The 27,570-nt window shown below is 38.4% G+C and overlaps 1 protein-coding gene across 1 annotated transcript in view; it reads right to left on the bottom strand.

The window, feature by feature from the left end:
• Window positions 1-27,570, bottom strand: part of NCKAP5 (NCK-associated protein 5) — a 398,182-nt gene that overhangs the window by 193,072 nt on the left and 177,540 nt on the right. The window contains exon 4 of the mRNA XM_009325811.1: window positions 14,609-14,742. Within this exon, the coding sequence (XP_009324086.1) occupies window positions 14,609-14,742 (134 nt within the window). The remainder of the gene's footprint in view (window positions 1-14,608; window positions 14,743-27,570) is intronic.

Consider the following 27,570-nt stretch of genomic DNA (forward strand, 5'->3'; position numbering starts at 1 on the left):
GAAACCTCTTATAACAGCCTCAATTGACATTTCTCATCCTGCCAGCACTACAATGGATCATGATGCATGTGTTTCACATTGCAGTTACCAGTATAATTGTCCTATTACAAACACACTGATTGAGAAAATACATATAGCACTGCAATAAACACTAAATATGACACAAAATATGCAACAGAGGGCTCACAATGAAATGCAGGCAAGTTTGGAATGGGAAAATATTGCTCGCTATTTTGCAATGCTATAAATTTCAGCAATTCAGCACGTGACTGCAAGAGCTGAATGAAACCCAGGATATTTAAAGTATTTTTACAACAAGAATACTCATGGAAATATGAAACTAGTGAAACCAGTAACCCATTATTCTTTCCTGTTTACACTAAAATCATCTTCAACAACTATTTCAGAAATGGATCCCAATGGCCTCCGTGAAACTCAATGTTTTTTAAAAAATGTAAGTTTCCCTCATTCGTTCTTTAACAGGTTCTACAGTAAATTCACACCAACATAACATAATCTCCCACTATTCACTACTGCATAGTCTTAGACAAAATGAGCTCTTTTCTCTGTGAAGGGTTGAGACTAAGATATAAGAACTGAATTTGACAGACTTTTGCCTTTTAAGGAAGACATTCACAGTTGGATTGTTTTTTGTTTTTTTTTCTCTTCAGTTTGAGAATACAAGCATAGTAGCAGCAGACATTTATAGTACTTGAAATTAAGAAATACTTTGTCTTGAACAGAATTCATATTCTGAGATACACTTGCATTCAACAAGCCAAGGGGAGGGATCTCCACTGTAGACCACTTTTAACACAGATCCACTTGGATATACCATAATTGTAACTGTAATTTTGAAGTCAGTCAACTCCCTGGCTTTTTAATCTACTGATTACCTTGCTCTGCCTTACCTGACTTTCAGAAGGTAGTACAGGTGGTCAGAATTTTCCAGTTTCTTACTGATTTTTCCAGTAAAAAGGAATATACACAAAGGCCTACTGTTATTTGCTTATCATCTATACATGACCTATACATGATTAGCTTTCTTATGAAAATAGATACAAGTAGTATCTATTTGTATCTAGTATCTAGTATCTAGTAGATACAAGCTGGAAGGAATCTGCCAACTGAAGACAAATGGAACACAGCAATAAAACCACAATCAACTCAGTGCCTCTAAAAAGGCTTTAGCGTGAATGATGAAACTTATAGCTAAAGACAGAAAAAGGTTACCTTGTGATCAGGTGAGACAGTATATCAACCCATGTCACATTCATTCAATTAATAGACTCTGCAGCTTGTGAACACTGATAAGGGCACTACAACTTAATGATCTAATCTGTATTCCTAGAGAATGAAAACTTAGTTCAAAACACACAGTTTACTTGGATTTCCAATGCAGGCACAATGTACGGCAGGATGTGCTTTCTCTGTTATGTACTGGCATGAAAAACTGGACAATTAAATTCCACAAATATAGAAGAACAAAAAGGAGAGTTAAAAATGCTTGCAGAAAAAGGTATGTCAAGTTCTAAAATGCAGCACAACCTCCTGTGCCAAAACAAGAGACTACAGAAATCTCTGTTCTCCTGCAGCATTAAGCCTCATCGTCTCACATCTCCTCCTAACTACTTTTCTCATGACAAATGCAACTCTTCCTCGGCATGCCACTTCTTCCTTCCTACCTGGAATGGTAGTGAAAACCAAGAAGAGTAAAATCCCTTATCTTGAAGAAAGCAATTGAACTGGGATTCATTTACCATGAAATAGAATGATGCAAAAGAAAAATCTTCTCCAAGGTATATGTAAACTAAAAGTGTGTAACCACAACCTAAAATACTCAGTGTTCTCTGTGATGTGACTTGTTCTGAACAGGATTTGTAGTTTCTCTGCATCCTTTTGCAGCATATCCTTAGTTATCTGATTGTCACAAGAGCAGCTCATTCTTTCATGCAACGCAATATTCTATTGACATCCTTTGGACAATGTTTTCAGAATAACCTATCTGTAGTTATTATACTGCACCCTCAGGAGATAATGGATGCTTTCTGAAATACATATTTAATTAATGCTATCTAATACACAATTGGACTGAAGGTTAGCAGTGCCCAATTCATAAAATTTGAGATTATGAGGCAAGCACTACACATGGAATTAAAACCATGTTACACTGAAACAATCATTCATATCAATCTACATTTTCTTACAGTATCTGCAAACTGAAGCACACATTATGACCAAAGATAATCACATTAAGATTTTTGGCAATGCTTTACAATAAAAGCTATCTGCAATAGTAGACAGTAATTGTTACTAAATTGTAACAGAATCCCTATGGAGTCAGGCATTATAACCATATTAGTCATATAAATTCAGTATGATTAATGACAATGCAAAAAATATCAAGATTTTAAGCAATAAGCCTGTTACGGGCAAAGCTCACGGTAATTACTTAGGTCCATTCCTGCCATAAGCCAGATATAGTCGACTCTCGTTGTTGCATTTTTAGTGCAGTCATCTAGCACCTTTCAGGACCTGGTGAGGATCTGGCCCACCAATTTTCCTTATTTATTTGAATAGTTTGAATCATGTCAGATGACTTAAAACTGTAGCATTTGTCCTTCAATGCTTTCTTAATCCATAAGAAGGGAAATGCCCATTCCTTTCCAAGGGTCATTCCCTCTGCTAGGTCTAGATCAAAACTCAGTGAGAATCTTAAGCCTTTCCTTCAAATAGGAGTGAAGAAAGACCTCACAACTGTTCTTACTGATACTGATGGACTATAACCAAGCATCTTTTCTTTTTTAAATCCCATTTTTCCTCTAAGTAATTTTGATTACGTGTATCAAGAAAATGCACAAGCAACATCCATGCAGCTGAAACAAACTTCTTAGGCCTTCAGGGCATAAATCTCTGAGGATGCACCTGTAAAATGTAGTATCAGAGTAAGGGATGAATGATCAGAAGAACTAGGTCTATAAGCCTATACAAGAAAAGCAAATCCCATCCTGTTCTCTTAATGTTTATCATATACTCTGAGAAGCAAAACTCCAAAACAGTTCGCACCTAATATAATAGCTTTTCAGCTTTAAATATACTCACTGCAACTTTTAATAATCATATTTGAAATGTGCTTATAGAAGAAAACATGCACCCAAAACATTTTGATAAAAGAAAAAGATTAACACTAAATTTTTACGTTGCCCTGTCCAATTTTGAGCACTGAGAAACAAATGGACTGCTGCATGGCCTGTTGCATTAGAACAATACTGTGGCATAATTACAAGTTCTAAGAGAAAATTAAAATTACCATAATAATTCTCCTGTGAAACAATCCAAGCTATGCAGACTACAAATTGCTACTAGGTTGAAAAAATATAGTACCGTCTCAAGTCAGGCAGATAAATTATTCTATTTCCATTAGTTAGCATAGGTACTTAAGAGGTTATGCAGAGCAGGATGACAAACTGATTATATTTACGAATTATGTATTGGTCACATTTTAAGACCAGCTCTTTACTTGCACACCAGCATTAGAAAGCCAGCTATGCAAACTGTGAGTGAAGATTTGATTCTACAACAGTTTCTCACTGACTAGAGCAAAAGTCCCAATCTACAGGGCCCACCTTTGGATACAAGAGGCAATACCAAGTCGGGACATCTTTGTGCATGTTTTCCTATTCTGTTGCCTGTACCATTTCCTTCAGAGTACTTTAGAGAAAGCCCTTTTCTCCTCCCTGCCTCATACACACATGAGAAACAGAAAACCTTGCTTTGAAACCTAAGACAAAGGATTCCCCTATTATTCTACTCAGAGAGATAACATTCAGGATTTCATGTTCTTATCCCCTGTACCACAAATCTGCACATCTGTACTATTTAAGGCACCAAACTCCTCAAAGGTGCCTGAAGCACTCCTTTCCTTCTGCCCTTAATGAGAGCAGAAGGCACACCAGTATCTTAAAAAGGCTGAGCACTTTTCTGGATCAGATTTTATCTGCTTGCAATTAGAATGGGAGTGTAGGCTCCCTGTTTTAGTTTGTTGTAAAATTGTAAAGGTAAAATTTAGACTCCGTCAACCAATGATCCTTTGAAGATTCCAATCATGCTCATAAAAGAGAAGTATCACTAGCAAGATCATTTGGTTTTATGTCAGCTTTTTAATCATAATATTCCCTCATAGTTTAATTTGCTCTGTACCTACCACCATTACCACCATCAATCTGAATATACACCACTGCCCATTAATGATACATTTACAGTTTATAACACAACTTTAATAGTGTAGGAAAATTATTAATACAAGCCACCTGAAGCATCTAACAGAAAAACAACCACAAAATCATGATCATAAACTCATGCTTCTCTCCTACCCATTAGTAAAGAGAAACAGTCTATAATCTGCAAATCGCATATCAGATATGGCTTTTAAGTATAGGTTTACAATCATATAACAAAAGGAACCACAGGTGTGATGGGATCAGCAAATTAAAATGGGATAAATCCCTGTTATCTGGTAGTGACTTAAATCTAATCATGGAATCAGAGGATCAGTCTTAACTAACATTATACATAGTAATTTTAAAAATGTGTGTCTTCTCGACTCTCCAAGAGAACTGCTCACTTTCAAGAAATTAGTCTCAAAGGGTGGACAGCACATGTACGCCTGGCATGAGCATACGTAAGACCGCCAGTTGTGAAAGGCACGTGCACTGGAGGTTTCACAACATTCCTGTCATTTCCATTTCATATTCTCTCCCTTCCCAGGAAGGGGTAATTAATAAAAGGTACCATTGTACAACACTACGGAGAAACAAAAGACTTTAAAGAGAGACTGAGTCATCATGTTGGTGTAGGAGACAACTCTGGTAGACAACCCTCTAGCTCAAACCAGTCTGAGGCTTTTAAAAAGAGTCTTTAAATTTACCACAGTCATCCATGACAGACCCTAAGGTAACATCTGTTCTTTGCCAGCTTTCTTCTTGCCTGTTCTCCCTACCTAGTTTAACTTCTTTAATCATTTTACTGGGACATAATTTCCATTTACATAGATCTCTTTGAATTAATGGATTCAAAAATGTAAATGACAACGCTGTTTCAAAGGTGACTCTCTGTAGTATATTCTACTGTAAGGATTCAAGATCTTTATCACCACATTGTCCTTCTCTCACAGGTATTCCCTCCATTTCCTTTTTAATATTCTTTTGTTATACAGATATTATGAAATGAAGACAATATTTTTAAAAGACAAAGGTACACATACAATCTGAAGTAGAGAATTTTTCCATGTTCAGGTTCAGAAGGATGGATCTGGCTTTTACATGAATAAAATAAACTGTTGAAGACTTCTATCCCACCAAAATTAAAAAGAAAACTCTCTCTTATTTGTTTTGGTAGGAAACATGGCAGAAAGAATTACTGATATTTTTAAAGGCACTTAGTTATATGAAAGGCCTTCTTTTTTGAAACAGAAGAATCTTCAGATTATGTGGAGTCATTACTACATACTTCTTCAAAGTATGTTAATAGTAACGTCCGTTAACGAGGAGAGAAATAGTATATAGAATTGACAAAATTAGGTAGTCTTATAAGCAAAGGCAGTCTTCCATTTTAATATTTTTAAAGCACACATGAACTTTCAACACATACAGAAAAGTGATTTACAGTTTTATGATTGCTTCTAGACAGGAACCTGCCACCTTTAAATATATTGCCTATTATCATCTTTTCTGCAAAACATTGTAAAATTATTCTAACACATTTGGTTGGAAGGAGTTCCTAATGGGTCAAGTGAGGGATTAACCTTATATTGCAGGACATGGGAATATCATAATTTTTTTCCATCCTGAAAAAGTTTTCCCAAAGCAGATCATCTGTAGCTGCCACTAAGGATGTAGCATCTGATTCTAGCCATGTTCTAACTTCAAAAGCACTTCAAGAGAGATACTACAGAGCATTGTTAACCACAGCAGTTCTTCTCTGAGTACCTTAAATTTAATAAAACAACTCTTCCTGGAAGAGTTTCTCAGAAGCTACTTATTAGAGCACAGGCAACTGAGCTGAGCACTGGGACCATAATTGTTTAGTCTTCTTCATGAAGACTGTTGTAGAACCATATCTAAATTTTATTAACAAATCAGTCTAATCTTCTGTGCACCACTTCTTAGTTATATATAAGTAAATAGCGCTCCTTTGGGACTTCACTCATTCTTCAACTGCCTACACATATAACTGTCAGTGGTTGTTTGACTACAGTTGGTGCCTGTGAGTATGATCAAGAACTCCTGGCTGAATCTACTTATCTTAATTCTTTAACTGGTTATCTTTCACATTCTATCTTGTGATCTCAGATCATCCTTGTCAATCTTTATTGCTATATGTATGCTGTTATTTTCCTTTAGGGAAGACTAAGACAGAACCGCTGTTAGGCCTTCCTGCTTTCTCATCTATTATATGCCCTTCTATCCTCCTATCACCGACATAATTTTCTGTTTAAAATTACTTTTCATCCTTTTATGATCTTTGTAAAAATGCCTTAGTTGTATACAAATATATATATACACACCCCATACCTCCAAATAAAAAGGTGACCTAAGCATGAAGGAGTTGGTCTTTCACATAGAGGGGGTAATCGTGCATGGGAGCATCAAGGCAAGCTATGAAGAAAAAGTGATGACCATCTTCCAGTGTAATCAGGGCAGGTTCTTTCCTAAAATATGGCTCAGAATTAAGAATGTAATGTTAAAAGAAAGCATTTAAAAATATGTTCTTTTAGACCACAGCTGATTAATATCAAATAGCTTGACTTAAGGGAAAAAATAAACTAAAGGAAAACAAATGATTTTCTGCTGATCTTTGCAGCTTTTTTTCTGGCAGATCTGCTGATCCTCCTGCTGGTCCTTGGAATTAAGGTATCTATCATGTCTAGCAAAGGAATCTTTTTATTAAATATGTGAAGGAATGTGTTGGTTTTGAATCGTCTCTTTACCTTATATGGCATCAAGGAATTGCAGAAGAGCACGTGACACATCTGTGACTTTCCTGATTTCCCAAGTTCTAAAGAAACCAAACTGTGGCAAGTTCCACAGGAAAGAAACAGTCAGTACTTTAACTTTCCATGTTCCAATGCAATTTTAAAAATACATCTGTAAGAACAGCAAACCAGCAATAAGTAACAGAAGTCCTCCTGACAACCAGAGTCCTATCTACCTCGGAAACATCTTGCCATACGTGACTGCACGGCTCTTAGGCAGCAACATTACTCAGTAATAGAACTTATCTCCTACATCAGCACTGTTTTTTCATAAATCTAAACATGTTTTACAATGGAGAATTATCTGTAGCTAGAAATACGTGCAAAAATATGCCTATTATTATGCAAAATAAAATGCACAGAGCCGTGAACTTCGACAGGTACAGGTTTTCACAGTACATAAACACCAAACATGAACCTCGATCTCTTTAAACAACAGTAGCAAGGGAGTCTGTGATTTCACCAAAATGAGGTTTTCACTGTCTTCCAACATAAAAGGGTCTATAAACCCAATCCCTACATCTGCACAGGAATCCCTACTCTTACTCTCGAGCACAATATTATTTGGTACATGCTTCCAGGAGCTTCCTTCAACATTGGTAGAGATCTCTCACTTTGGGAGTGAAACAGCCAGAGAGATTATGGATACCTACCACACACTATCTAATATAGATAGGTTCTGCTTGGTCAGGACCATGGAATGGCAGTGCAGAGAATATTCAAACCATCTTTCTACTACAAAAATTAATGCATGGAGGGGATTATATGTTGTGTGTGGACCTGTATATGGGTATTGGTAACCTGCTAAATTGTGGTGAAAATATTGATACATTGCTTTTATGTCAGGCTTTGTCTTGTATGTTTTAAGTGACAGGGTAAACCAAAGGATTACACTGTAACCTAGTACTACTTTGGTGCTAACCTATTACATTATGCAAAGAAAAAAAACCACTGTATCCTATTGAATTGTAGTGCTAGGTAGAACAGAGGAAGCAGAGTATCATTTCATGCTCTGATAAATCAGTAAAAGGCAATAGATGCAACCTTCCAGAAATACAAGTATGACGCATACTGTGAGCGTATAAATAAATACAAACCAAACTCAGGATTTTCTGAGCACACAGATAGCAATGTTTTTGTCAGTGGAAGGTAAAAATTATCTATTTCCCTGAAACCCTTGAAAGAAGCTTTCAGCAACTAAGAGCTGCCATGAAACACCGCCAGATGATGTACTAGTGCATTGGGGTACTGAAATAGGGCTGGCTCTTAATGTAGCTTCAGCGCCTGAAGAGTCTACAGAAGACCGGGAACTGCATGTACCTCTACGTGCATCTTTAATAATGCCTGAAGCAAAACAATCCATTGCTCTCTAAAAGTGTTACGTAAGTCAGCGTACATCATGCAATATAGTCGGCTATAACTTCTGGTCCTTGCATGACTTCTGTGTTTTGAGTTTACAACGGTTCTTCAGCCCTCTGCAGTCACTCTGACTGCTTTTGTTCTTTCTCAACTTCTGTAGGAAAATACGTATTTCAACCTGATGGTTTCTAACATGAGAATGAGAATTGTAGTTTTTGAAGAAAACTGAGATAACACATTCTTTGAAGATATTTCTCGTGCGTATGTACTTTCAAAACCACCGTATTCATACACAGAACAGAAGAGTGGAAAAAATGAAGCCTGGTATGAAAAATTATAAAATTCCTTTTTTTCTTCTTGTTGGTCAAACAACAGGAAACCAGCATATTTAGTTCAAAGTAGCCCATGAACTGAGGGGGGTCATCAAACTCCATATATAACTTGGGGCAAACTCCTTTTTGGGCTTAATTTCATGAGTTTAGTAAAACCATTCCTTTATTTTCTGCCAGATGAAAACTATTCACACAAAAGCTCCTTGATCTTACTTAAAATAGTGCTTGACACTTCTGAGCAACGATTAGATATGAAATATGTACCCGTGTCATACATGCACATAAATAAAAATACTAATATACTCACCCCATCAGTGTTAATCTAAAAGAAACTTCATCCTTTTACTCTGTCAATTCTAATCAAAAGACAAGATCGATATCCTAAGCATTAGGTCAAAGCCCTGGTAAAACAGTATTCACACCACGTCCTGAGGCTCAGCAGGTCCAGCCAAGAGCTAAGCAGTCCTCCAGTGAAAGCACTCGGCCCAGTGCACCGAGAGCGGCAGCTCCAGAACCGGTGCCTGCCTGTGAAGCAGACATCAGCCCCACCTCTCTTACATCATACAGCAGAGAGGCCCCCCAGCACGCTAAGACCCCAGTGGGAGGGACCCCATGCTGGAGCAGGGGAAAGGTGTGAGGAGGAAGGAGCCGCAGAGACAAAGTGGTTTGAACTGAGCAGCAGCCCCCACCTCCCCCTACCCCCACCAACCATGCTGCTCAGGGAAGGAGGTAGAAGAGTCGGGAACGAAGGAATGAAGTTGAGCCTGGGAAGAAGGGAGAGGTGGTGGAAGGTGTTATTATTTTTGTCCTTGTTTCTCACTATCCTTCTCTATTTTTAATTGGCGATAAATTAAATCAATCTTCCCCAAGTCGAGTCTGCTTTCCCCTTGATGGTAATTGGTCAGTGGTCTCCCTGTCCTTATTTCGACCCATGAGGCTTCTTTTCTTCTTATGTTCTCCCCTAGTCCTGTTGAGGAGGTGGCATGAGAGAGCAGCTGGGTGGGCACCTGGCAGCCAGCCAAGGTCAACCCACCAAAACATGTTTGAAGATGGTCAGCAGCAAAGGAGGCAGCAAGCGTACAAGTGAGATATGCACCAGACATGGAGCACTTTTTCAAGTCAGAAAGTTGTGTTTTATACTTATTCACTAGTTTTCTTTGTAACATTTCACACAGCACATCTAATAAAATCTGGCGGTATCTAAAAACATAGGGCAGGATGACAAGGTCAGCCTTTGATATAAACTCTATCTTTGTGACAATCTCCATCCCTCAATAACCCTACATAACAGGCCACTCAGGGAGGATGATAAGAGATTACTGCAGAACTACACAAAAGAGAAGGGGAAAACTGTAGACAGCTCCTTCTGTAACCTTCTTCTGAGACAAGGAGTGAATTCCCACACAGCATTTTACTCATCCCTGCTATGATAAAATCAAAGGAATACCATCAGTGGGCTGCCAGGAGAGCATTTTAACCTCCCCAGAAACTAGATTAAAATATTATTAATGGTTTAAATTGGCATTCAATGGGCATTAGACAAAGCGACCGACCACAGGGGCTACCAAGGAATCCTACTGGTTTATACTTTCCAGACACAGTCTCTGTTGTATATGGATTACCAGTCATGGCAGTAAGGCCACTGAAGTGCAAGCAGGTGGCGACCTCTAGAACAAGCAGGTGTAATAGCATTAGAAATTACAATGTGATGATGCAATGTCAACGTGTTGATGCAATGCAAAAAATCTCTTTATCACAGCTGCTAGGAAAAGAGTTATCATTTCCACTCACCTACTGAGAAGCCAGAATGGAGCAAGGGGAATTAACAATAATTGGAGGAAGCCATGTAGGATGTGTTTAAACCAATAGCCATGCAGTCCTTTTATGCGAAGTGTTATCAGATTTGTAGTAGTCATTTTTCCCCTTGTCAGAAGTGACAGGCTTAACCCTACGGTCAATATTAATGTGAGGGGAATGCTGAAATACAATCTAATGAGAATTGCACTCATCCCATTTGCAGGACCCTGGGAGATCAAACAAGGACCATTTCCTACTTTTCCAGTAACATCCATTCTTAAAAGCCTGAGGCAGTTTTCCAGTCACAGACATTGATACCTATAAACAAGATCATCTTAACTGAAAGAATTTTTGAAATTTACCCAAGGGGGATTTTAAGATTTTATACCAGCCTCTTCAATTACTGTTTACAGATATACTTTACAGTAGCGTGTTTATTGAACTTCCTTCATTTAGACCAAAATAGTAATCAAAATAACGTAAGTAAAGCTACCTCCTTTACTGCTTTAACATTTAATCCCAGTTTGGAGTTACACGTACTGCATGCACTCAACAGACAACAATTTCTATTGCTTACTGATGTACAGCAGAGAAATGTAATCAATTTATATTGTGTGTATTACTGTGCTTTTTAAAGTGATACTATAAATCACACCTACTGCTTCAGGCAGGGTTGTTGCATTTCTGTTCCTACTCTTGTAGGAAGATGCTGAAAGCAGGAAAAGCACAGCTGAAACCAAGAACAAGGAGGTACATGAGACACAGTGTATTTTCTTCTCTAATGTCCAAGGAGGAACTAATGTTAAACTGTGAGCAATCAAAAAAACTCCTAAAAAATGAACAAACAAAAAACAAACCAAAAACAATTAACCTAATTTCCTCTAGAGCTAGATAAAGAGGCAGCAGGCATAATACTAACATAAATAGTGGCCCGCCAGTATATACATAACAGTTGCCAACAATCCAAATGGGAAAGTCAGACTGCATGACACTGTCTTGGAAGAAACTGAGCTTTAGGTATTTATAGGGTTAGTCTTCATGCATTTGCGCAACATTCATCTATACATTGTCATGTATATATGGGCCTTATAGAATTTAACAAAACAGCTGCAGCAAAGCAACAGATCTCAGTGGTTTTGAGAAAGAAAACATCAAGGATTTCACCTCAAGGTGAGATTACACTAAGGTAATGCAAAAATAACTGCATCCAACTACAGTGTAAAATCCTAGCTTTAGCATTAAATGGTTTTCCTGCAGGATCTTTCCACACCTTAAATATATTCACCTCCAGTAAAATTAGAAAACAAATTGTAAACCACATAGATACACCACAGTACAATTCTGGAGAAGAAATTTGGTTTTAAAAGCTCTTTCTCCTTCTACAGCAACTGTCACATATTTATCAAACTAACCGCTGTGTCACTTTAAGGCTCTGGCAGATTTATACAGATATTAAGAAAGAGAACTTCGATTTATTTCAGACTCCTAGCCTGGAATATTGCTTACTTGGTAAGAACAGAAACGTCAATCAATAAAAAAAAACCCTTGCCTTCTGAACTCCTCCATCTCAAACTATATGCTTATATGACAGATTAAAGTTTTCACACAATTTCAGATAGGAATAGGCAGCTTTCCTCCCCTGATTACAAAGGTCAGCTTACAGCTTTCCAAAAACTATCATGTTTCATTCTTTCAAAGATGCAGAGAAAATATTTTGAGATGCAAAGAAACATCCTCCAAATCACAGTTTAACACACTGCACTGCATGTATATGTAGGAATGTCCATGTAAATCCACTCAGTTCAGGAATTATACAGATTTAAAAGATTTACGCTATAATGTATGTTCTTACTTTAGGCTATCTGCATCTGAAAGCCAGAACATTTGGGCCCAAAGTATTAGTCTCTAGCCATCTTCTTCCAAAATACTTCCGATTTGCTTGATTTTAACATCTCCTCCCATCACCACCCGTCTCATCCAATTTAATTGTTCTCAAATTGAGAAAAAAGTCTCAAATCCTTCAAACAATACAGAATCTCTAAGCAGCACAAGATTATCCCATTGCCAGTGTCATTACTTGCTCAAGCAGGGTAAGAAAAAATACACTCATTTAGGGAGAAAGTCTGTTTGTGTAAGCAAATATCTTAATATTCTAATAAACATAAGAAAAAATAACCTCTAATATTCATCATAAAAAAACATAATGTTTTAAAAGCAAATGAAGTATTTAAGTGATGCATTCTCTTCCTAGCATCTGGTCTACACTAAAATAAAATCATAGCCTGATGAAGCCAACGGCAGTTTTCATCATCGGTAATAACAGGGCCAACCTTAGGTGCCATTAATGAAAAGTGATATTTAAGTTTGCCTTCAAACAGTATAGCTAACGTGTAGGCAGCCTTAAAAAGAACATAATACTGATTTAGACAGCATTCACCTTTATCTAAATGAGAGGTACAAAAATAAAGAGACAAACAACTTTAATCCAAAGAACTTGCATCCCTTTGCTTCTTGATAGATCAGAGCAAGCTAGACTGCAAATAGCAACGGAAGAAAAAGAATGGATTAATTTGAAGATAGTGGACTTCAGGGATCCTAACTAATAACACAGTTATTCTTTTCAGAAACACTGTAGAACTGAATCAGACTACCACAGTTTCACAGGAATAATGAAGGGTTATCCTGAAAAGATTTGAATATGCAACAGTTAAAATTTTACCAAGTTACTGGGCGCGTTACTCTGGAGACTGGTTTCCCTTCACCTCTTCCTTTCTTTTTTTCCTAATCAGGGCTGCACCATCTTTAAAGTTTATTTCAAAGGCTTCTAGTTATTGTAACAATAATACTGTTCTAAATTCAGGACCTCAGGAAATTCTTCCATAAACAAAGATTAATATATAATAGAGCAAAATATTGTAACCAAGAACACTCATAGGGTGGATTTATTTTGTGCATATTACTCAGGGAGTCTCATCAGAATAAGTAAAAATTGAAACAAAAAACATAGAACAACAACAAAAAACTGAAAAAGAAATATCCTTAGCATTTTTAGTGAAAGAATTTCAGACTTATCTGAACACTTTGATAGTTTTTTAAAATCTGAAGAGGATTAATGGAAATTTTACAAAAACAAAATAACGGATCAGAACAAATTTTATTATTGCTATTAACAGCTTTTGCAGCGTTGCCTAGAAACCTAATCTCAGATCAGAAGAGCAGCAAGGCAGACGCTGAGGAAAAAAAACCACAAACAATGCCCAACACAGAAAACCCTAAAAACCCCAACAAAAATAACCAAAGAAAAAACCCACCCCACAGCTTGTTTTCACCATATTAAACTGAACTTGAACCTTTCAACGATTCGGGAGCCTGAGGGAATGAGTTAATATTCAGTCTTGATGAAAAATACACAACATAAAATTCCATTGTGTCTTTTGATTTTGATTGTTTTGATTCTGCTCATGTGACAAAAACAGTAAAAAATTCTATTTGATGTACAAGATCTCATCATGCATCATGAAAACAATAAATAACTCAAATCCTTCCTGTCGTCATATGAATGGTTTGTCTTAAATCCCAGTTCTAAAATGGTTCCTTTGTAAGTGGAGCTCTGTTCTAGCACAAAGCTCTGGTCCAGTCAATGCAGAAAGAGATTTGAAGCATGTCCAAGCAGGATGATTACCCAGCTGGTAAAAGGCATCACTTTTTTTTTTCCTTTATTCAGATTGATCAAACCCATTCTTGTTGGTTAATGGAAACAAGGAACCAAATACTGACTGATCAATGACATGCACTTTTTGAGAAGTGAAGACCTGTACTTAGAAAATTATTGGGAATTCTAACAAATGCAAAATCTCTAGAAATGAAAATTTTCACCATTACATAGAATGATGGTATAAGCCTTTTAAGTTTCACAGGATGCTAACAATCATTTAGCCAAAAGCCCATCACGTTTACAGAATTTCAGAGGGAGAGCAGTTTTTGCCTTAGATTCCATCCATTCAAGCTATCAACAGGTTTGATCAATCTTTTTGCACCGAAGTACGTTCTTCCCACATTTTGAACATAGTTTACTTATGCAACGTACCTGGAAAACTGTTCTTGCAGCCCACGCATCTGAGCTCTGCTACGCTCCGACTCCAGTGTCACCTCCCGTAATCTTTTTTCACTCTCAAGTCTTAAATGTCTTTCTTCCTCCAACTCATGTATCAGCTTCTCACGCTGAAAGACCATAAAAAGTTATTTGTTGATTGTACAGACTAAACACGCTTTTAGCAAAAATTTAAGATTTAATTTGGGAAAAATCATCAAACAACCAAAATAATTACTCTAACTACCCAGTCCCATCATTTTTTGTACAGCAATGTTACATAGAATAACAAACTAGAGATGGAAAGCCTTTCAGAATATCCCCATTATGTTGGGCTACTCTTACTCAGCTCAGACTCACTGAAGTCAGCATATTTAAAAACAAACACCCACCCTCTCATTCAAAGCTCTTTTTCTTCACCTCTACTCAAAATAAATGTAAAAAAATATATTTGAGATCTGTGATCTATCTTGCTTGAATGCAGACATGGGAAGCATGAAACAAGTCAAGAGGACAACTTGTCACCCGTCCCTTTAATGTTTCAGTCTCACGAGCAGAGAAGGACCTGCTTCTGCACCGCTGGTTTTCTTGTTTTGGCTGAGAGGATGATCCCTATCAGTAGGACAAAGTCTATTTGAGTCTATTTAATGAAATACTATGACAAAGAATATGTTTTTAAAAACTGAGTACCAATCAAACAAATACGAGAGAAATAAAAATGTCATTAATTATTTTACGAATAGTTCTCAAAGGCAAATAGCATGTGCTTCTTGCTAGTTCTTAAAACATAGGACCAAAAAACCCAACCCACAACATACTGTACTACCTGGATAAATCTACATATGTCATGGCCTAACCTTTTTTTTTTTTTTAAACTTCAGTTCCAGGTATAAGAACATCATATAAAAGGGTATCTAATGATTTCAAACCCCTGTTTTAAAAGTAGCTAAACGCAATTTAGGAGGAGCAGGGGAATGAACTGAAAAGTTATAAAAAATGCTATTGGAATTAAAAAAAGTATATACGGCCGTTTCCATGTGACCCAGTTACACGTAAATGAAATTAAATTACATTTTTCCTTGTGCATTTAAATGAGATAACAAATCAATAAAAAAACTCAAGCAATTCACGTGGTACTACATTATACTCCATCAGCAAAGGGGTTCCAATGTCAGTTGTCTAAGAAAAGGTTAAGTCATTGTAAAGCTACAGTGGGTTCACCACCTATATGCTTTGAAAAATCTCTGTGCCCATGGTGCAGTGCAATTTGTAGCCTGTCAGACAGTCTGATGCAGTTCCATTGCTGACCTAAATTTTCATGACATACCTGTAAAAATTTATCTAGAAATTATACATACAGTTTCATTAGAAAATAACAAAGGTATCTTAGTGTTAAGCCATTAACTGGGGGAGACAGATTATTTGTACAAGTCTCACAGCTATAAATCTTACTGGATAATAATTTACAATAGCAGTAACCAAGGGACCAAAAATATGAACATTACCAAGTGAAAAAGGGATCTTAAAGACAGTGATAAATAAGCAGATGCCACAAAGGGAGGCTGCAAAGGATTAAATGAAATATCTATATGCTTGTGAAAAAAATACGGGGAATTACTCAGAGAACAGAGGGCTTCTGTCTAGATGGTCATATGTAATATCTGGAAAATGGAAACCTGCAAAACAAGGAACAAATTACTGGGAAACAAATACAATGTTCTAACTAAATTATCCAATTACTGTCCTTACTGTTACATAACCATGTTCTGCCAGGTGCTGAGTAATCCTTGGTTTCTGCCAAGCTAAGAAGAGCAGAGAGTGCTCAGCACCAGGCAGAAGATACAGAGCACCTTCAGCACAGAGAGTATGGCTCACGAAGGATAACTCAGGCTAATGGTACGGGAAGAATATTCAAAGCAGGTAGCATTTCTCCAGCTCAGATCCCGTCAACGCCAGCTTCAAAATTATACTGTTCCACAGGCCCTTGCTGAATCCTGTTAGCATCTTTTCTTATAGAAGCATTTCACTGCAGCTGAAGAGACATCTAGGGCTTCCAGAGAGTCAGAGAGTAGCAAGGAAAATGACATAAAGAAATATATAGTTACCACCCAGGGCTTGAGACAAGCTTTCAGAAGATAATGGTGTCTACAGAAATTGGGCTTAAAACCAAATACGTAACTGTCCCTACAGTAACTGATAAGCCACCTTGGAGGAAAAACAGGTACTGCTATGAACCCCTGAGTGCCCAAGTTGACTCAAAGCACCAGGCTGTGCCTGAGCTACCTGATGCAGTAACAGCTTAACTATAATAATGCACTGAAGACCAGATATTCAGCCGTGCCTTCTATGCTCATTCAGCGTCATTACCACCACAATGATCTTATGCTAATACAGCAACTACCTCTATATGTCTGCTACTCTGACCATGCTCTGGTCCTCAAATAAACCTTCTTTGTACATTAAGTACAAAGCCAGATCTCCACGGGGGGGAGAGACAAAACGTGACACTTCAGAAAGCAGATGAGCATCCTGTCCTCCATCTTACTGCCAGGATGTTTTGCAGGTTGCACACAGCTCCACTGACTGTCCTGCAGAATGAGTGTGCCGTATCTACATGCATAGCTATGCTGCTGCTAATCACAAAACCACATTTTCCAGTAGAGCACTGAATATACAGCAGAGGTTCACAAATCCAAACTGTCCCCTACAGGTCAAAGACCTGCATAAGCTATTTCTAGGTTTCATTTACCTCTTGCCGGTATGTCAGAGAATGCTGTTGCTACCATTTACTCCTTCTGTTCATGTGGGGATCTCTGTATTATCGTCCTACACAAAAAGATCAGCACATCCACATAATTTTTTTTTTTTTTTAAAAGAAGAAGGGACCTAGGAATTACCTTAAGAAAAGTACCCGTAAACCAGCAACAAATTTGCATTACAAGAACAATAACGTTACAGGAATGAAATGCTTAAACATTAGGGACTTCTGGAATGAGTTAAATGTCCAGTTCCAATTCAGCCACCTCATGGGCAAGCATAATGACACAGCATGTATTATATCCTATTATATGAGCACATACTATTGCTGTACAAAACTTATGCTTCTTTCAGGGTATGAGATGAACAACGACCAAGTCACAAGAACAAGGCTACAAGACCAGAAACAAAAGCACTAACCTATGGTCCTGAAATTCTGGGTTCTCTTCCCAGCTACCAAAAATTTCCTGTATAAACAGGGAGACTGCCCACAGGATAGCTGCACAGCAATAACACCATCAGCTTTCATTCGTGTGCTTCTTCACAAGAATTTACTGGCAACCTTGAGGCACTTCTGCCATTTCTTGCAGAAAGCAGATCTGCTTTCAGCCAGATCACAAACATTAAATAGTGTAGAGGGGGAAAAAAAGGAGTAAGAGACCACCCACACTTGGAAAGTTTTCAGTCTCCAGGACAGAAAACACTCCTGTACACTACACACAGAAAGTAGCTCCCAGCAGTAGTGATCTTATCTACAAGAAAAGTGAACTACATTTTTATTCAAACCCAGAAAAGCCGTAATGAAGTGTCACAAGAGAGGAGTGAGCCTAACATACAGAAATGCCAGGATTAAACCAAGATTTTTTTTTTTTTGTCTCCTGGAAGCAGATAACATATCCCTGAATTCTCCAGAAATTTTGTGTTGTCATAACCCCCTTTATAAGCTCCTCTGTGCTAAACCCACTTTATTCCTGTGCAAAATAAAGGTGTGTGAAAGGAAATTAACTAGCCAGAAATGGTTCAAGGTTTTATAGCGAAAGGGAATATAAGCTTACTGGAATGGGAAACAATTAGCATGCCATGTGAAGAAAAGGTTAAATAAAAAAAGAAAGTATCATGTGAAATAAATCAGTGTGTTCTAACACCAGAAAAATCACTGCCATCTTCCAATGAAGTTATACGTGTTCCCACTTGCCAATTCTTCTTTAATTGCAGCTTCTCCTCTCCATGAGCTCTGCTCAAACTATTTTCCCTGCTTCCTCTCCTCACCTTCTGCAGCACAGCTATAACCTTCTCCTCTTAGAAGTGTAACCCTTACTTCACTCTTGCTTCCCTTCTTCGACCTCTCCAGATAGCCTGACTTTCATCACATCACCCTGTCAAACCGCTGATAACTTTCCAAATATGCAAAAATTTTATGTGAACAAACTAGAGTGAAAGAGAGGGTTAGCAAACTCCACCAATACTTTCGTGCAAGTACTGGAATATTTTAACACTTGAACAAATACTGTTTGCAATTACTTTTTCATGAACTTTTCAGCAATAAAATTTCACTAGCTGCTCATGCTCGTGAGCCAGCATTTGCACTTCAACGAGTTCCTTTTTGTGTAGCTGTACAAACGTTCATGTCAAAATGTTTCATTTCTCATCCAGGCAGGGATATGTACCACACAACTCATCTCCTCAAAGTTAAGGAAGGAATCCAATTTGAGATACTCACCATCAAAACAAAACGCATGAAATCTATTTATGGCTAGACTGAAAATAGTGCATGTATTTGACAAAAAAATCCAAATAGCTCCTCAGCACTCCATGAAGAGACCAAGAGCCAACACCTATTTTCAGTTACTGGTTAATAGCCGTGCTCTCGGTCTAAGGACTGACCCATTGCAGCCATGCGACGAGTATCTCCTAAGAGGTGGTCAATCATTTATGTCTCCTTTAATTCACTTGGCATGCGTTGCAAATGTCAGGACCTGGTTCTTTCACGTTCTACCAAACTGCAAACGTCTCCTCTCTTCCATGACCCCTGACGCTGCGACAGCCAGCAGAAAACGCAGAAGTGGTAAAATACGAAAGCGGACATGGCAGGCGGCAGTCACGGGAAGCAGATGGCAGTGCATGGTGCTGCGGGGCCGGGAGCTACACAACAGGCCCTTCGTTTCTGGCCAGAGTTTTACACCCAGCACACAGAGCGAACATGTGGCACCATAAGGTTTTGTACGGAGAGGCTGCCTTCTTACTGTTTTTCCTCTCTGGGCTATCTCACTGTCAACTTTAAATTTAGACATGGACTCAAGCCTTCCAAGTCAGGGACTTGCAGTTTAACTCCTTTACCTATCATTGCAAATAAAATCAGCACGTCTCGTTTGAATGACAGGACCGACTCCATGACAATACCTTCTCAGGGACTTCTCTCCACCAGGGTCAAGCATTTGACTAACTCAAGCAGATTTCTTATTCCAAACCCTCTAGTCTCATCCCACCCTTTTTGCTGGACCTCCTTGACTCCCCTCCTCAGTGCTGATGATCTTACACTCTCTGTGTTAAAACTGCTTTGTTGACGGCTCATTCCTCCTTGCCTCTCCACCAAAAAACATCTTCCCCTGCCCCTCCATAATGTGTCACCCTAATAATCTTACTTTTTCTTAATGTCAACGGGTCTGATGTATTGTGTGGCTGCGGCTGCTGGCAGCAGTGGGCTGTGGGGCCTCTGCGAGGAGAGGTCAGGGATGTCCCCTGCCGGACACAGCCGCTTCCAGCCAGTTCCAGCCAGCTCTGCCACGGCCCCACCGCAGGGCACAGCTGAGCCCATCAGCGATGCTGGCGGTGCCTCTGGTTAAATGTATTTAAGAAAGGGCAAAACACCACAGAGGCGGTGAGGACTGAGGAAAAAAGTGTGAGAAACAGCCCAGCGAGTGCCCAGGTCTGAGGAGGAGAAGAGAGAGGAGGCACTCCTGGCACTGGGGTGGGTGTTTCCCTGCAGCGCATGGAGGGACCATGGGGGACATTTCCTGAAGGACTGCAGCCTGTGGAGAGCCCACGCCGGAGCAGGTTTATCCCGAAGGACTGCAGCCGATGGAAGGACCCACAGTGGAGCAGGGGAAAGGTGTGAGGAGTAAGGTGCAGCAGCGAGGGGCTGTCATGGACTGACCTCAACCCGCATCCCCACCCCCTGTGCTGCTCAGTGGGGGAAGCTGGGGAGTCAAACTCCCCAAACTGCACTTTGGAAAGTGTTGTTTTAAATTTGTCTTTGTTTTACATTATCCAAATCTACTTTAATTGGCAATAAATTAAATTAATCTTCCCCAAGCCGAGTTTCTTTTGTCTGTGAGGGTAAATGGTAAGCAACGTCCGTGTCTTCATCTTGACCCATGAGATTTTTCATCTCATTTTCTCCTCCCGTCCTGTTCAGGAGGGGGAGTGAGAGAGCAGCTGGGTGGGCACCTGGCAGCCAGCCAAAGTCAACCCACCACACCAGAGTATTTTATTTTTAACTTTTGAATTTTTCTTTCACATGAAAATCATACTACTCCTTTGATCAATAATGTTATCTATATGTTAAACAAAAATGTGGCTCTGCATCAAGATTTAAAACTATAGATAATTGCAAGTGAAAAATTAAAGGGCTTCAGTATACACACACCATGCATACTATACAGGGTGTTGCTATTCATAAGGGAGACAGCCTGGCATCTACATAGAAATTGGTCCTTCCTTTTTCTGTTTAGCTTATGTTTGAGTCTTATGAAAAGCATTTCTTAAGAACAGCTAGGTATAACTGGATTGATTAGTTCAAATATCAAAAATGTCTTAAAAGGGACACAAACGTAATCTCATCTTTAAGGTTACCTTATAAGTAGTGAAAAGGGCTACTGCTTAAATAGAAATGAGATTCTTCTGTGTTCTTGAATTTGTTCTTTGCTTCCCCAGTGCATCGTAAGAAGGGTTTTACTATGGTACTACTAATTACGCTAACATGGGAGCACTATTTTGTCAAAAAAAGTCTACATGAGAATATTTAACACAGGCTTAATGTTGCTCAAAATCAGGCTAATAACCTTCACATTAATTTTTTAACAACTATTTTAAACCATTTGCTAAAGAGGATCACAATTTCTGTGTAATTAATATTGATTTCAAACAGATACTTTGCAATGAATTTAAATGAGGGGAAGAAAAGAATACAAAATTTTTTATTTACATTTTGAAGTGCCATTAAGTCATTGCTAACCTAAACTGAGTATTTATGTATTTATTTTTAATGCATTTTCTGATGCTGTGTCTCTGATGCCTTGCCATAAAAGTCATAATTTAATAGAATCACAGCCTGGTCTGTAACACAACATCCTACGAGCCAGAGAGAATCAACTGGCCACAAAAGTAGACAACACCACCACCACAAAAGCAGACAATGACAACAGAACTAAGCAAACAAATAGCAACTACTAGAAGCACATTAAAATCAATTTTTCTAGCAAGTCAATGCCCAATACTGTTATGAATAAATATGCATATTCAAAGTACTCAAAAACACTATTTTATCACCCTTGTATGCCATTTTTTAAAGACTGCTGCAGACAGGAGCCACAAAACAGCCTGGCATAAGAGATGAGAGAGGGATGGTGAAACAGTTCAATTTTTCAAGAATTAATTATGAAATATTAATTGAAATAGAAACTGGAATTTGCAACTTGGTCTCCCAGTTGGTTACTTTGTTAAAGTAACTCATTTTTTCCGATGCAATGAATATTTAATTCCCCCACCGTAATGCATGGTGATCAAATGGTATTTGTTCAAGTGCCACAGAGTACACCTGAGCCCCAGCTACCCACGGCCCAAGCTGTTGGTTAAAGGCAAGTACAAGTGTTCTCTATGTCACAGACATTTTGTGAGAGCTTGCGTTTGGGTCCTGCAAAAAAAAACAGGTCAAGGAGTCTGAGGTGGTTCACCCTCATCTGTCTCACATAGAAGATGGGTGAAATCTCTTTGGCGTGGTCACCTCCAGAGGCAGATGGACCTGCTTGTCACCCTCCTGCAAAGCCCACGTGAGGCAGGAGTACCCCCTCCAAACTCCCCTTGTGCTACCTGGTCCCAAACCCAACACACAGGAGACTACAGTCCGCTGCCTGTCTAAACTTATTTCAGTCACAGATGACAGGAAAGAAATGTGATTACAAGAACAGAGAGCAGATATCATTTTTTATTTCATCATAAATTGCACGGGGTACTGTATTTTCGTTCAAATTAAAATGAGTCGAACTTCAGTGTCCTTTGTTTGCTCCTCATCGATCGCTGTTAAACCAAATGTTTCTCATTCTGTAATCAATACTTCTCTGCACAAATAAACCAAGGCACTGACAAACAACTTTGCAGAACATTGCAGCGTTCCTTGTAGTGGACTTTGACAGCATGAAAAAACACTACCCCAAAGAGTGGGGAAAAAAGAAGTGCATTGCTTGTTGTGCTTATTACAATTTTTACACGCTGCTTACAGCGGAATCATTTTACTGTAACAAGACTTTATTAAATTAGCCAGCTATTGAAACCAGAGCTTTCCAACAATAGCAGTTAATATGCCTTTGTCCCTCGTTACTGTTTCCAGCTATACTGGGAATACTGATTATATTTATATATACTGATTATAATTATATTTATTATACTCTTAAACACTCAAAGCTTTCCCAGGGATGAAGTTATAGGTGTTTTTAAAGCACGGTGAAGCATTAAGGTATAAACAGTAATAACTTAAGCACTTGGAGGGTTCATGGAGGGAGAGGTAGCTTTATTTCCACATCCCTTCAAAATAAGAAAGGGTGAAGTTGTGTGGCTGCTTTGTAATGAAAATGAACTACCCTTTCACCTGATACAAATTTGTACTACAGAGGCTAAAGAAGAAATTTCCTTGATTTATATTAGGCCTCTACTTTTTTCCCCAATTATTTTATGATGTAATCATTTTTCCTAAACTTATTCCCGCTAAAGCTCTGCAACAGCAAGATATAAATAGTATAAAAAGCAGTATCCTAATTTTAGGCTGGTGTCTTCTAGCTTTTTCATTCCAGTAAGAAAAAATGATCATTCTTTAGAATAGGATTCTGCTCCCAAAATGACAGGCTGCCCAAATAAACCGGGAAAATCCAACTGACACTACATAATTTGTATTAGCATTTTCTAAAACTGCCTTGAAAACAGCTAAAGTAAATAATTTGAAGCAAATAATCTATTCTCCACTATGAAATTTTAATATGCTAATACATCTCTCTCTTTGGCCTCATATCAGACTAGCACATGTATCCTGTGACTACCAGATGTAAACTTCAAGCTTTGCTTGGCTCTAAGATGAATAGCAAGATAGGAAAGGTCTATTATTATTAGTCATATTTTAATGACAGTAGTTTACACACTTTATATTCTTGGATGATAACACTGCTCCAGAGCAATTCAAGTAAATTAGAAACTCTTTCTTGGTGTAGTTACTCCTTCTGAATAAAGTAAGACGCTAGCTTTCATTGTGCACTAGCTCAAAATTGCCACCATGTGGCAGGACAGCAACTTAATTTAGCATTATTTATACTGCACTGATACGGTTTTAATTGCATCTATACGACAGAATAACCACTGTGCTGAAGCTCCTTTATCATTGCAAGCCTACAATTAATCTGAATTAGGCAGGCTATTACACGAGCAGTACTGTACATATAGTTGGAGTTGTGACAACATTTATTTTACAGAAAAAAAATAACCAAATAATTCATAAAACCTTTCAGCACAGAGCTAGATGGCTAGCAATACTGTCTGCCCATCGCTTTCCACAGCTATGGTATACGGCCAGCCCTCTGAACGGGAGCTCTTACTGCCCCACAGCTTTTTAATTCTGTGAAACACGCAATGACAGGCCACACAAAATTGGAGTCACCTTTAAAAAAAATTAAATACCGAAAAATCCCACTCATAGTCTTCCAGAAACTAGTAAACTGAAGTCAACTATGTGGACCTCTTTTAGCACCTTTCCTGGAGACACACCTATAGACACAGTGGTTATACACAATCCATGACAGCAATATGTGCGCAGGCATGCTTTCTGAGGGTGAAACGTCTGCATCCCCAGTAGCCGTCATTCCCTCAACTTCTTAAAGGGCATCTCTGTGTCTTATTTTCAATGTTGAATGAAGGCAAGCAATACGTATTTTGATAATCCTGTCTCCCTAACAAAACAATTGCTATTCATTCAAATTCACAATTGATAGCCCAGTTTCAAAGACATGTATTGATCCTCAGTTCTTAGGATAATTTTTCCATTTTAGACATTATTTTCTTATAGGGAGAAGGGTGTAGAGAGAATACTCTTAGTGAACTTGAAAATCCCACATAGATCATGGATTTTTTAAAAATTATTAATCTTAAAATGATAACGCTTTTAAAAAATGAATTTGCAAATGTAATTGGGCTTCTAATAGCTTCTACAGACAGTAATTAAAGAAATCTCATTTCTCTAAATTAAACATAATGAAATGTTTTTCAAGACCAAATAAAAACTTGGAAACAATATTAAGACAGACATAATTTGTATGAATATCTAGTATTCAGAAGTGCGAAAAAAACCCCTCTGTGAATAGCAAAATGAGAAACAGTGGCATTAATAAGTAATACAATGTAAAAAAAAAATCTTCCCTGAAACATCTGAGATTATAACAGCTAATTACAATTCCAAGCCCTTTGCTACACGGGGTTTTTTTGTAAGGTGACTTGCACTATATTAAGATGTCTAACCAAGCATAAAGGTGTGTGTTTGTTTTTTCACACCAGGTATATAAAATATTTTTCTTATTTGAAACAAAGTTTTATAACCAATGTAACTTGTTTACAATGAGTCTTTATTAAATCAGTTGCAAACAAGCAAAAATCCCCAGTCTGTGTGAATTTATGTTTCCCACTTGTTTAATTCAAGAAAATTTATAAGAATGGTGTTTGAACCATAAAACAGCACAAAAGAGTTTGTGTAGACAACTTGTAAGAGCCAACCCACCTGAACCAGCGAAGTGTCAATTATTTGATTCCCTGACAATTTTCTATCAGATCTGTAATCCTTGAACACTTCCTAAAGGGATGTAGCAAGGTAGGAAACACAGAAGGTAAGGCTGTCTGGCAAAACAAAAGCCCCCGGTCACAGAAATACAACTGAGGTTTTGCAATTTGATTTTTTCATCAGAACAAAACTAAATCTGAATAAACAAAAGTCACACCAAAACATTAAATAGTAACACAGTTACAGGCTGCATCTAAACATCTAAAGACTTCACAGACTTGAAGAGCTACATCCATAGAGTTGAATGCTCTACTGATGATGGACTGCAAGTCTCTCAGTCACTCTCTAGTGAATTTATTTAAATAAACAGGCCATGGGACTCAACTCCTCACTCACAGAACAAAGATTAGGAATAAATGAAGCCAGGTGATTCAGAAAAGGGTCCAGGTTCAAGAAAGTACCTTATCCCATGGGATATTGCCTATATTTAGTAATCAGAAACTCCACCTTGGGTCAGAAGAGAAGTTTCAACAATTTTTCTTTAATAAAGGGGGTTGATCTACAGCAAATCCACCATCCCAAACAAACAAAAATAACATTAAAAAAAAATCGTAACTCAAAACCACAAACAAACCCTAACACTACGTGCACAGGAGAAGGGCACATTAACAGTATGGCATTCCACTGCAGAACCTGCTCTAGGTACACTTTTACCCTTCTTGGTGGTAACGTAGCAAATTATTAGGACATCCTTCATGATCTTCCCTGCCTAAACATCCCTCTTCTGTTTAACAGCATGTCTAAGACTTCAGAACTTACTTTGACTTGCAGTGAGGGCCAGAAGATTTGCCTGAAGTTCTCTCCAGTGCCTTACATGTTCTTTGCACTTTTTGTGACCTTCAGCAATGCTTTCAAAACAACTGTATACTGCATAGGTGCATGAGGTGAGCTCTAGGCCATATGGTTTAGGGTGGTTTCAACATTTGCACTTGCTCAGATTACATTTAATCTTTGATATGGCATGGTTTTGTTTTATAGTTAAGTAATAGATATTTGCTGTCAGTCTGGATGAAATTCCAGCCTAGGCATAGACTTGAAGAAGAAAGAGGGAAGAGATTCCTTGAGCTCTGTAAACCAGTGTAGTCCCACAGCTGATACTCTCAAAATCTAAGAAAGATTTTCAAAGGGGGTTTTAAAAGGCAGGCAGTTTCCAGATCTTGTCTGCATTGTTTGGAGATAATCCCATGAACTATGGCAGCCAATGGTCAGTTCAGACTCAGAAGATTTATTCAAGTTCCTTTTAACCAGGAAACAATATTTTGATAAGCCACTACGTAAACATTACTACAAACCAGTATTTTTGGCATACTTGCAAATGGCTATGAAGTCTAGACAGAGTGGGGAGAAAGAAGCCATGCATTTGTGGTCATGCTGGATTTTGATTTCTGAAACATTGATGCTTATCCATTTAAGGTAACTTGCTGCAACGGAATAGTGCCCCACCAGAAATAGAGCAAGGAAGACTAAGAAGACAAAGGACAGGTAAAAAGACAATGAAAGGTGACATGTCACTCATGCTACACTGTTTATACCTGGTATTGATTTTAACCTATCAAATTCATATGATGCAATACGGTATCTGCAGTATTTATTCCTATGCTTTCCAAAGTATTCAATGAAGGGACACAGCCCCAGAGTACCAGTGACAAGGAGGGCCCAGCCACAAGGTTTCCTCCAGATCCAGCTGTAATAGTAGAAGAGGTCACTGCCCCAGTCTGATCACTCCTGATCACTAGCTGGAGGTCACCAGTCTTTCAAGTCAGCACAGAATTACTTGAGGCTCAGGATGGGGTACAAGGCACCCGGTTTAACTGAACCCACCACCAAACGTGCTTTGAAGTAACCTGGCAGACTGTGCAATGAAGCAGAAGATGGAGCACTAGCATAGTTTCCAAAGAGGAAAGTCCTGTCACACCAGGAGTCCCCCGTATAACAACCAGCACAACTAAGAAAAGGCGACGGGTGATAGTAGTAGGCGACTCTCTCCTGAGAGGTATGGAGGCACCCATTTGGCAACTGGATGCACTCTCTAGAGAGGTGTGCTGCTTACCGGGGCCTCGCATCAGGGATGTCACCGAGAGGCTACCAAGCCTCGTACAGTCCACTGACTATT

This window comes from Pygoscelis adeliae, unplaced genomic scaffold (assembly GCF_000699105.1).
Source record: "Pygoscelis adeliae isolate BGI_AS28 unplaced genomic scaffold, ASM69910v1 Scaffold51, whole genome shotgun sequence".
NCBI lineage: Eukaryota > Metazoa > Chordata > Aves > Sphenisciformes > Spheniscidae > Pygoscelis > Pygoscelis adeliae.